The sequence below is a fragment of the Natrix helvetica genome, assembly GCF_964273705.1.
Source record: "Natrix helvetica genome assembly, chromosome: 4".
Lineage (NCBI taxonomy): Eukaryota > Metazoa > Chordata > Lepidosauria > Squamata > Natricidae > Natrix > Natrix helvetica.
The window spans coordinates 118585516-118597966 of NC_138550.1; the positions used below are offsets into that span (position 1 = coordinate 118585516).

The 12451-nt window shown below is 39.8% G+C and overlaps 1 protein-coding gene across 3 annotated transcripts; it reads left to right on the forward strand.

The window, feature by feature from the left end:
- The first annotated feature begins 2947 nt into the window (after nucleotides 1-2947).
- ZBTB14 (zinc finger and BTB domain containing 14) lies at nucleotides 2948-12132 on the forward strand. 3 transcript variants are annotated; one of them, XM_081950955.1, is made up of 3 exons: nucleotides 2948-3044; nucleotides 6887-6962; nucleotides 7470-12132. In XM_081950955.1, the coding sequence occupies exons 2-3, from the start codon at nucleotides 6960-6962 to the stop codon at nucleotides 8811-8813; spliced, it is 1347 nt and encodes a 448-aa protein (XP_081807081.1). In that variant the 5' UTR covers nucleotides 2948-3044; nucleotides 6887-6959; the 3' UTR covers nucleotides 8814-12132. The 3 variants fall into 3 exon arrangements, with proteins under 3 accessions (XP_081807081.1, XP_081807080.1, XP_081807082.1); XM_081950954.1 differs by lacking the exon at nucleotides 2948-3044 and adding an exon at nucleotides 3173-3319; XM_081950956.1 differs by lacking the exon at nucleotides 2948-3044 and adding an exon at nucleotides 3911-4032.
- Nucleotides 12133-12451: the final 319 nt, after the last annotated feature.

Here is a 12451-nt window from a genome sequence, read left to right on the forward strand (position 1 = left end):
GATAGTTCACCAAGGAAGAATACGAGATCATCTAGATTTGGAGAGATGGTGTCATGAAAACTAAAGTTCAACAAAGGATTCTAAGAACAACAAAGAGGAAATATGTTCAAAGAGAAAAGAAAATATATAATATATGCTGCAGCACAGGAGAAATGCAGAAGGATAACTGCAGATAGGTAACAATAAAGATGGCATTACTTTTTGCATTCTTTTGTTCAGTACCATACAACGCTGCTTGAAGGTAGCATTGTAGTCCTACTGACTACAGCTCAGCCATGTCAAAAACATAAATATCTACTGCCTATGAATTAAATTTTCTAGGATTAGATGTATTGCATCCTGTCCAAATACAATTAAGAGAAAGCTGGACAGCCATATGGGAAGAATATTTAAATTGATATGGGTAAGGGAGTCTTTCAACTCTGTGACTCAAATTCTTTTTTTTCATTTTAGGTTTAGAAATCTTACTTAAGATATCACACCTAAGAGCCTACCCTTAGTTTTAGGTACTATATCTTACTCCCCCCCACCTGTTCAATCGTACCTGATTATGGGAGACTGCCCATAGAAGTCCTGCAGTTTTTTGGGCAATAATTTTCAGAAGTGGTTTGCCATTGCCTCTTTCCTTGGACTGAGAGAAAGTGATTAACCCATGGTTATCCCATTGGCTTTGTGTCTATGAGGGATTAGAACAGTCCTCCCAGTTTTAGTCTGAGGCTTTAATCACTATACCACACCTGCTTTCACATATTACTTACACTTTATTTTCCTTTTGTGCAAGAGAAACACTGTTACAGAAAAATAAGCCCATGATTGATAAGATTTCAGTCAACTGTTACCTATTTTATGTGTTTGCTTCATAGAATTAAGAACAGCTTCATAGAATTACTTTTGCACGACTTTCTAAACAGATTTTGCATGACGTATTGAACCACAAACTAAACACATTTATTTTAGTTTAACATAAATGTACCCAGTAAACCAAACTTCTGTTATCAATTCATTATTCACTGCGCAACACGGTAGGGAAAGAAAGGAAGAAACAAGGTACAAGACCAACCACACAACACACTCTGCCATACATCACAAAGATTTTGGAAGCTGTAGAACTTGGAGGTGGGAGCTAACTCCAATGTAATCTACTGAATCCTGTGCATGGATTCCCCTTATGACTATGTAGGACAGACTGAGAGGAAGCTAATCACCAGATTGCAAGAACAGAAGCGAGCAGTCAGACGAGACCTGAACTCATTGATAGCTTCACCCTGCAATGAACAAGGACACAATTTAATTTTGCAGCTATTAAGATTGTTGGACAAGCAGGTACAAAAACAGCCAGGGAAATGATTGAAGTCTGGACAACAAGCCCCTGTTCAGTCACCGGGAGTGCTGATTTGCCACCACCCTATTACTTAGAAGGGAAGGGCCCAGCAGCACAAGCAAACAACAGCTAATGACTTAAAAGCCAGCCATCAACCCAACCCAATCAATATCTAAAAAGCCACTTACAACAGGCACTATAAATACCACACAGAAAACAGCACACACTCTACTAGAGAGAATTTCCCTGAAGATAGGCTCCAGAACAAGTCCAAAAACTTTGAAGACAAAACCCCTTGTCCCGGAGACCGACCCAGATTGGATACAGCAACATCTTGGGACAAATATATTCGTCTTCATTCGTCAATTCATTATCTTTATTTATTTCCACCACCCCTAAGATGCTGTGACCTAGAGGTGGAGCTTTTGCCTCACAATCAGGTTGTGAGTTTGATCCTAGGTAGAAGCAGATGTAGTGTCCCCTGCTTGGGCAGGGGTTTGGACTAGATGACCTGCAAGGTTCCTTCCAACTCTGTTAATCTGATGATCATTTTTCCAAAGTCATTTCATGTAAACTATTTTACCAAACCACGGGTATAGTAACCCACCCATATAAACAATTGTAAATACAAGTACAACAAATAAATGTTTAAAAAGTAATGTACAAAGACCTCAAATGCCTGTCAGCCAGGGCAGTAGTGACTGCTTTTTGAGAAGGGACCCAGTTCCTCGCTTTTTCCTTTAATCAGAAAGAAAAACCATATTTTCCCCAAGATCGGTTTATGATTCAGTATGACACTGAGAGCCAGAACCCTGGATAGTAAAAGTTAGTCGTCAGCAAGCAAACCTATTGTCGGATCAGGGCTCTTTTCACCAGAAAGCCTCTGTTCTAGCGCTGTCTCCTCAGCACAGGCCCCATCTTTGGCCGAGAACCGGGACAGGGGCTCATTTGCTACGGGGAAGCGGGGATATCAAGGGCAGGACAATATTTCAGTCTCAGAATTTACGATTATTATTTTCTCAGCATGGAAACGTAATTTTCCGGTCCTTCAAATAAGCAATGGCATGAAACGCAGCTTTTGAAGGAAGGTTGAAGCTGTCATTTATCATTGTTTTTATTATTGGTAAAGTGTAGCTGATATATGTACTGGGATAGGCGTACGTCAGAGACAAATTATTTCTCGGCAAGTAGCTCAATGCGTGGAAAGACGAGCCAAGGGGACGCTTGCTTCCTTCCGCCGCAGCAGAACCAAAGCGGCTAATCCCGAATCCATAGCCCTGCCGGCCACTTCCATCTCGCGCGGCCCCGACCACAGCGGCCAAGAGCCAGAACCGGCTCAGGCGAGGGCGCGCGAGCCCGGGAAGAGCGGCAGAGCAATGCAGGCGCGCCTTCCCTCCTCCCTCTTCAAAAACAGCCGCCGCCGAGCTGCTTTGCCTCTTTAAAAGATCCCCGCAGTGCCCGCCCTTTCCCCGCGGGGGGCGCGCCCTGCTCGCATCGCGCATGCACGTTCCCGCCTCCGGCGCGCCTCGCGCGTGCGCGCGCGTGCCACCCAATGCTCGTGCAGGAAGCGGCGGTAACGGCTGGAGACGCGCGCCATTCCCCCCTACATCCCCCCCCCCAAAATCCCCAAATCTTTGCTTGGACCAAGCACTCCCGCCACCGTAACCCCAACCTCTCCCCTCTCCCCTCCCCGGAATCTCCGCGCGAAGCGCAGCACGGGCAGGTAAGTTTCGACGAGCATCTGCGCGCGCACTCGAGGCTCGGCTGCTGCAGGAGCAGCAGCAGCAGAACCGGAGGGAGGCGGGGAGGTGCACTGGAGTGGTTCCGCCGCGCGCCGCCCCTTCGCTGGCTCTTCCTGCGCGCGCCATTGAGTCTCCCGGCCTGCAAAGGCTGCCTCGCGTTACTGGAACCGCCGCCGTCTCCTTTACCGGAGGCAAGAAGATGCCGGAGATGGCGCAGTCCCGTGCAGCGCGGCAGCAGGCGAAGGCTCGCTCCGGGGTAAATCAATAGCTTATACTAGAGTCCGGCAGCCCCGCCCATTCGTTAATGCTGGGGAGCGCGAGCGAGGGCGCGAGCTCTGCCGCGAGATTTAGCGGCTGGGGGTGGGGGGGAGGGGTTGGAACGGAAGGCTGTTTGCTTCGCTCCCGCGCGCGCGGGTCTTTTGCCTGGGCTCCGCCTCCTTGGTGAAGGGAAGGGAAAGGATGGGGGAGTCGCGCGTGAGGGGATCTGTGCACTTCGCTTAGCTGCAGCCCCGTCTCAGCGGGGCACAGTCGTGAGGCCTGCACGGGCACTAGCACGCATGCACCGAGTATGCACCGTGCACGTTTCTTACATGGTTACTCGCACGGAGCCGCCAATGCTACTTTTTTTCTCTTTTTTTGCCTACAAAACGTGCACGTTAGAATCGCATGCTCTTTTGATACGTTTAGCTCACTACGGGGGATGGGGGGACTGGCTTGGAAATCGGCGTCGTTTTCCTGGTAGTCATTTTGATCTCCCCAATAAGCATACTTTTAACGCTTCAGACCATTTAAATGTTAAAGGATTTTTATTCTTTTTATTGATGCCTGTACCATTCGTTACAAGAAAAAAGCTTCTTAAAAACATAGCACTGTTACTTAGATCGGTAGGTTCGATGCGTACTTCCGAAAGCTCATTAGCAAATTTCAGGAGTCGGACATAAAGTCGAATATTTAATGTGTGCTGAGAAGGTAATGTTTTGGGATTCGCTTTTTAACCATAATTCCAATTTTACCTTACAGTAAAGCTTCACTGAACCTACCAGGACTTGCTTTTGATTTAAATAAATATGCATAGAATTGTTTTATTCTTGGTTTAGTTCCTTTAGCTTCACATTTATATATCCCCTAAAATTGAAAGATCACTTGAGAAAATTTTATGCATGACATTCTCTGTTTCCAGGATACTCAGTGGTAACATTTTGTCTAGGCCAGTGGTTTTCAACCTGTGGATCGGGACCCCTTTGGGGGTGGAACGACCCTTTCACAGGGGTCGCCTAAGACCATTGGAAAACACATATTTTCGATGGTCATAGGAACCAAGACACCAATTTTATGGTTGGGGGTCACCACAACATGAGGAACTGTATTAAAGGGTCGCGGCATTGGGAAGGTTGAGACCCAGTGGTCTAGGAATTCAGAATGCATGAGAAAGAACTCTGTATATTGTACAGTATTCATGATTGCTTGAGAGATTAGAGGCCCAATCAAGATTTTATCTCTCATCATGAATCTGTGAGCATAGAATCTTTTTTGTATGCACTAAAGGCACGAAAAATTATCTGACTCAACAGTCCAGTAAAGAAAAAACATATCATTGTATGTCCTTCTATGTTCATCAGTTATTTTGCATATTCTGGAGCTTTTTTTACTGATCCAAGCAAAAGTGAAATCAGAGAACTGATTCCCCCCCCCCAAAAAAAAATACAGCATTGAACTAGTTGATTTCTAATCCACTATTATAGTCCAGATTTATTTATAGGGTAAATTGCATGCCTCTACATGAATTCTAGTCACTTCTTGTCTCATAATACATAATACAATATGTTTTGTGCTGAATGTCTGAATACGAAATTTGCATAAGTGAACCAGAGGTGGTTCTTGATTTACAAATCCTAATTTAGAATAATGGTAATTGGATAATCAGATAAGATAGGATCACTAGTTTTAGATGGTAGAAATTCTGGAGTATGTGGAAAAGAGCAAAAATGTGAATATGAAAGGTGCCGACAAACAGCTTTCTGTCAATAACCAGGATCCTACTTTATGACTTTTATAGACCTGACTATTGGTTAACTATTGTACTAAAATGAATAGGCCAATCCTAAACTTGTAAAGGAAAAAAAGCTTTGGAGGCAGTTAAATTCAGAGAAGAAAAGTCTTTGGTAAAAAATGTTGAAAAACTGAGCAATTTTCAGTCCATTTGTGACATCAGACAGTTGATCAGTTTCTTGCTTTAGACCAGTGATGGCGAACCTATGGCACGCGTGCCACAGGTGGCACGCGGAGCCATTTGTCAGGACACACGAGGCGCTGCCTTGTCAGCTGGCCAGCGGGCATGCGCACGCTGGCCAGCTGAGTTCACCTTTTTAAAAGCCATTTTTCGCCCTCCCCAGGCTCCAGAGGCTTTATAGGAGCCTGGGGAGGGCGAAAAGAGCCTTCCCCTCCCCTCCGGAGGCTTCAGGGACTGAAGCCTTCGGAACGCTTAAAACAACCCTCCGAGCAAACCGGAAGTGACTTCCGGTTTGCTCGGAGGGTGGTTTTAAGCGTTCCGAAGGCTTCAGGGACCGTCCGGAGGCTTCCCTGACGCCTTCGGAGCGCTTAAAATGACCCTCCGAGCAATCCGGAAGTCACTTCCGGTTTGTTCGGAGGGTCATTTTAAGCATTCCGAAGGCTTCAGGGAAGCCTCCGGACGGTCCCTGAAGCTTCTGGAGGGCCTGTAGAAGGGCGGGGGAGGCTCTTTTCGCCTTCCCCAGGCTCCTATAAAGCCTCTGGAGCCTGGGGAGTGAGAAAAAAGCATGTAAAAATGGGGGGGTCGTGCGTTGTGCGCGCATGCGCACTGGGGGATTGCGCATTGCATTATGGGTGCGGCACGCCCGCACACGACCCCCCCTGCGCTCCCCCCACTTGTGGCACGTGAGCCAAAAAAGGTTCGCCATCGCTGCTTTAGACAAATGTGTACATGATTGCAAGCACCCGTGTCTAATTGGTAGTAAACAAATGCACTTATTTATTTATTTTAATTCAAAAGGTATTTCCAATTGCTGTCAGTCCTCCACAGCAGACTAAAATGCTACTTTTGCTGTGGATAACATCACCTAGAACAGTAAGGGAGCTGTTTATTTTGCATTTTTGAGGAAAATATAATGAAAATACATGCAAAGTATTTCCTAACTGCAAAATATCAATTTTGTTAGGTGGCTATCAATTAAACTAGGGTAAAAGTGTTGTACATTAAGAGAAAGAATATTGACTCGACATAAGATAATTTCTGTTGTATTTTGTACCAGTTCGTTACATCCACTAAATGACCCACTACGAATCACTAAAAGATGGTGTTAAATTTAGAGAAGCCACAAGAAATCTGGAGAGGTTCCATTCAGAAAACAATCATGAGGACCATAACCAGCAACAAAAGTTGCGAGTCCTTCAAATTCCCTCTCTTGCAACACCTTTGTTCTTTTCCTGGGTAGGTCATTGTGTTTCCAGACAATGTGTAGGACTATAATTGCCCATTATTTTGTTGTTGTAAAAACCCAAAACTTCTAGGCCTCAGGCATATCCTTCTGAAAAATAAAACTTACTCTTTTTACAGTTAAAAAGCTTTTTGAAAAATGTACAGTGTCAATGGTACCAAGAATTTGGTGTGAGCATTTCCACCATTTGGGATACCTTAAGTTTGGAAAATTGCCTTTAGATTCTAATCCCTGTCTAGTCTTGCCAGTCAGTTTGTTATGTGACCTTGACCTAGTGATCTAACATAACTCACAGGATTGTTATGAGAGTGATTTTTTTTTCATAGATTTCGTATTGTTTTCTTTTTCAGGTGCACGGAGTCCAGGATAACATTCTGCTTCCAAAACATTGCTCAGATACTAAGGAAAGATCTTTCCTTGTTCATGGTATATTTCTTTGTTTCCATTTCCTTTTTTGTCTCAGTAAACTATTTTATTCTCTAGTTACTATAAATAACTTTGAGGGAAAAGGAGGAATCTTAGTCTTGTTTATATGCTTTCCCTTTTATTTAATGTTTTCTGCTTTATCTCCTGGTTGAAATACAGCTTGTCTCTCTGTATTAGTTCTTTTTCAAATACATGTGTTTTGTTTTGGGTTTTTTTTTTTGCTTTAGCTCAGATGAAAGAAGGAATAATATATTCTGGCAGGTAAAAGAGAACTCCAGTCAAAGGCTATCATATTTATATTATTTATAAGAGCTGTAGTTCATTAGTGAAAAATATAACACTTTTTCTCATGAAATGTATACAATAATAACTAATCAATTTTGCTTTGAAAGTTGTTCATTTACTTTAAAATATTCATCAGCTTAATATACATTCAAATGTGAAACTTTTTTTTTTACAATATCTTATTTTTATTAAAGTAACTTAAATACATTTGTTTTTTTCTAGGAGTTTTTCATCAGTATGTCTGAAACCATTAAATATAATGACGACGATCACAAAACTGTGTTTCTGAAAACATTAAATGAGCAACGATTGGAAGGAGAATTTTGTGACATAGCTATTGTTGTAGAAGATGTAAAATTCAGGGCACACAGGTGTGTTCTAGCTGCTTGTAGTACCTATTTTAAAAAACTTTTCAAAAAACTGGAAGTTGACAGCTCATCTGTAATTGAAATAGATTTCCTTCGATCTGATATATTTGAGGAAGTGCTCAATTATATGTACACAGCCAAGATTTCAGTTAAGAAAGAAGACGTCAATTTAATGATGTCATCTGGTCAGATTCTTGGTATTAGATTTTTGGATAAACTTTGTTCTCAAAAACGGGACGTATCAAGTCCAGAAGACAATTCACAGTCAAAGAATAAGTATTGTCTTAAAATTAATAGACCGATTGGGGAGTCTAATGATAACCAAGATGATGAGGTTGAAGAAATTGGCGATCATGATGATAGCCCATCGGATATGACAATGGAAGGAACTCCTCCTAGTCAAGAGGATGGTAAATCACCAACTGCTACTTTGAGAGTTCAGGAAGCAATTCTGAAGGAACTGGGGAGTGAAGAGGTTCGAAAAGTGAACTGCTATGGTCAAGAAGTAGAGTCTATAGAGTCTGCTGAAACTAAAGAATTGGGATCACAAACTCCTCAGGCTCTAGCATTTAATGATGGCATAAGTGAAGTTAAAGATGAACAGACACCAGCATGGACAACAGCAGCTGGAGACATGAAATTTGAGTATTTGCTTTATGGTCACAGGGAACAAATCGCATGTCCAGCATGTGGCAAAACATTTTCTGATGAAGCACGATTGAGAAAACATGAAAAACTCCATACTGCAGATAGGCCCTTTGTTTGCGAAATGTGCACTAAAGGCTTCACTACTCAAGCCCACTTGAAAGAGCATCTAAAGATCCATACAGGCTACAAGCCATATAGTTGTGAAGTATGTGGAAAGTCTTTTATTCGTGCACCAGACCTAAAAAAGCACGAGAGGGTTCACAGTAATGAAAGACCATTTGCATGTCACATGTGTGACAAAGCTTTTAAGCATAAGTCCCACCTGAAAGATCATGAAAGAAGACATAGAGGGGAGAAACCTTTTGTCTGCAGCTCTTGTACTAAAGCATTTGCCAAAGCATCTGATTTAAAGAGACATGAGAATAATATGCACAGTGAAAGGAAGCAAGTAACCACAGCCAGTGCCCTCCAAAGTGAAACTGAACAATTACAGGCAGCTGCCATGGCAGCTGAGGCAGAACAGCAACTTGAAACTATAGCTTGTAGCTAAAAAGAGGAGTGGCCAAATGCTGGAAAATGTTCGGACTGAAAAATTCACTACTGAGTATTTTAGCGTGATTTAGAAAGTAGAAATATAGTTGCAGTTTGCAGCAAAAAAAAAAAACCTCTCATATCAAGCGTGGATAAGACCTTAATCAAGGTATCCATCCAGTTGGATATAAATTTTTTAGAAGTCAGACTCTGTGTTTTGTTCCTCTCTTTAAAGTACTGGGTTTCAATGCATGCCTTGCCCCATTGGAATAAACTCTGCATGTGGAATGGAAGATATTACACTCCGATGCTCAGTGAAATTAAGTCTTAAGTATTTGGATTTAAGCTACATTGGTTTCATTGAATCCAGTTGCTTGGCACCTAAATATGTTGTTTTATGATTTAAGAAGGTCATAAATTAGAGATTGTCAGCAATGGTGGGAAATTATAGGATGAGTTGCCAAGTCACAAATAAATACTTGTTAGAAATTCATTGCACTGCAAGTGCTACGTAACTGAGTCTCATGGATTTCAGTAGAAAGTACCATGTGAGTAAAACAAGATTAGATTAATTCAAAATGTGTTGATTTATTGGCCTACAAATTATGCTGTTGGCAAACAGTTTGATAAATTATGTCTACTATAACAGGTATTTTTTTAAAAAAAAATATGGGAAATTATGAGTTTTACTGAGTGCAAGAATTAATTTGTGGGAGGTGACTATTAATTTCCAATGTTCTAATCAAAAGTAATGAAAATGTAATTAGATTTCATATTTTGTTGTTTTTTCTCTCCAGTTTAATCTACTGTCACTATTGATAAAAGAGCAGTAGAAACTATAGTGGGTTTCCCCCCATAAATGGATGGCAGTGAAGCTGCATGGAGCTTCTCATTAACTGATATGATTTAAGTTTTTAGATGCAAAATGGCCAACATTTTAAGTAGCTTGAATTTTTTATTCCTCCTCCTCTCCCACAGAAATAGAAATAGGAGATATCAGGCCTGAAATAACACCATGAAATTTAGGCCATCTTGTTATTATACATTTTATTTTTAAAAACCACAACAAATAATAAAATTGATGCCTCTTCCAGTGTCATTGCACCATCTTGAAGCCCTCCTTATGAAGGAGATGACTCTTAAACCACTACCCATCTCTAATTAGACAACGACTAGAAAACATCCTGATGTTTTTCTTATCTTTTCGGATCACTGTACTTTGCAGTCTTATTAACACATATTTCACATTAAGCTTCATTATACTTATTGAACTTGCTCATTGCAAGCATACATGTCTTTGTGTATGATATAATGCCTTTTTATTTGGAGGCATGGACGAAGTGTGTATTTGTTATGAACCATGGACAAAAGTTTTCAGGAATGTTGCTTTAATATCGGGCACGATCCACTGGGACATATTGGCTAAATTGGAAGGATTTCCTCTTAAGATTCATACTCTGCAACCATTCTGACTCTTCCTTGTCAGCTTTTAGGTTTAGCAAATCTAAGATCTGTTTGATACCTATCTATCTGATAGGGGCTTTTTGCTTTCTCTGCCCTGACAAAGAAAAGATTGCTAGCTGAATTGTCTGCAGTTTCCTTTAATAATACTAAGATTTTTTCCCCTGTATCATAAACAAAAAGGACAATTGGGAGAAATGTAGGATTCAAGTACAAATCCTTGCTAATGAGATTATAATATCCCAGGATTTGGGGATATTTAGCAAGAATTAAAATTGTCACTATCGAGGCAACATAATTGTCAAGGATTTGTATTCTAGTGCAGATAGCACAATGGAGTTAAAGCAGTAAGTGTAAAAAAAAGATACAAAGAAGAAGCTAACATTACTTTGAAAATAAATTGAAAGTAAATTCATTTCAGTCGCTTCCAATTAATGAGTAAATTGTTAGGACTTATTTTTGCTGCTCCTGAACACTAGATAAGAATTAATTATAATGTTCCTGATAGTTCGGAGAGTCAAAAAAAGTTAAACGTAAGTTTGAATTCTGGGCATTGTTCCAGGAGAAATCAAAGATTCCAGCTTTGATTGCATGGTATCTTTTTCAGTATGGAGGTGGATTCCTGAGCCCCAAATAAACTTTAAATAGCAAACTGTCAAATGTTGGCATCTCAGGCCTTTAGTGACTTTTCCATGAAACTTGGAAAAATTGGAATCATGGATTATAGTTTGGAAAAACAGAACAATATAGTTATCACATTTGAGTGGAAGAATTTAGAATTAGACAATTGAATGTACTTTTTTTTCTATTGTATTTGTTGCTTGAAAACTTTGTATGCCGTTAGTGAACATAGTTCAGTCCTGTATGTGTTTATTCAGATGTCCCATAGAATCAACATAATTACTCCCAACATAATGTTACAGAATTTCAACATAAGATGATTCAATCAATTGTGTGGTTTTGGGATTTATATTTAATTCGAAAGTATTTTATACGAAAGTAAGCCTTACTGACCTAAACCATGCAGTTTACTAATGAGTATGCTTGAACTTGCAGCTTAATGCCTGTGCTTCATAAGCAATTATCCTGCTTATCTTCACAAAATTACAGCTAGCTTTTGGGGACAGATTCATATTCGTCTTTGATTATCTTTCAGTGAATGAAGTTATCTCTTGAAGTATTTATCCAAGGAATTAATAGAAGATGATGGGAGCTTTTCCATAGAAGAAAATGGTTAGCTGAAATTTTTAGAAAATTTCACTTAGCCTACCAATCTGAAATTAATTTACTAGTCTAATTTAAAATAAAATCAAAGTTATTTTATTATTTCAGTTACAGGTTTTATTTGTAACAAACTAGAATGGGTTTTCTATGAAGCAAAAGGAAATGTGATCATTTACAAATCTTGAAAAACATTTCTCCACATATTTATACATAATTGTTTTAGATGTATTAATACAAATGAAGTTGAACACGGATATGTTCTGACAGGAGTCAGATAAGTATTTATAAATTACTATGAGTCAAACATCTCTTACATTTCTATATGAAGCTAACATTTTAAACAATAATGTTGCATATTGCTATGGTCTTTGTTACAATGTCATTGTGAAATATTCATTGAATAGGCAACTTAAAGTTATATTTAAAATGCCAAAAGTTTGAAATGTATCTTGTAAATAAAACTTGAATATTTTAGAATATATAAAAACTGTGTACCTGTACATTTTCCAAGAACATCACTTCATTTTCTGTTCTGAATGTACTTTGTAATAATGCCTATTAATTTTACTACATGCAAATAATCTTTGTCTTACAATATTTTGATTTTTTTTTTTAAAAAAATGCTAGCCTCTTTAAGTTCTGACCTAAAGAGATATGAGAACAGTGTGCACAGTGCACATTAGTAAAAAATTAGATGTATATCTAATTTCTGAAATAGGTCTTGTATGTGAGAAAGTTGAAGGTTCACTATTTTAAGTAGATACTATGACTGCAAAACGTTCTTGGGTGGTCATTCTACCTTTGGAACAGCCAATTTTGGAATTAGAACATTCTGTGCTGGAATGTTAGTATGCAACTTGCATAGCTAAGCAAAAATGTTGAAACTTAATGGTCTGGATCTATAATGGGTTGGATCATTTTGCAAGCATATAGCACTGGCTAATGAGATGCTCTACACTATAGAAATGGAAA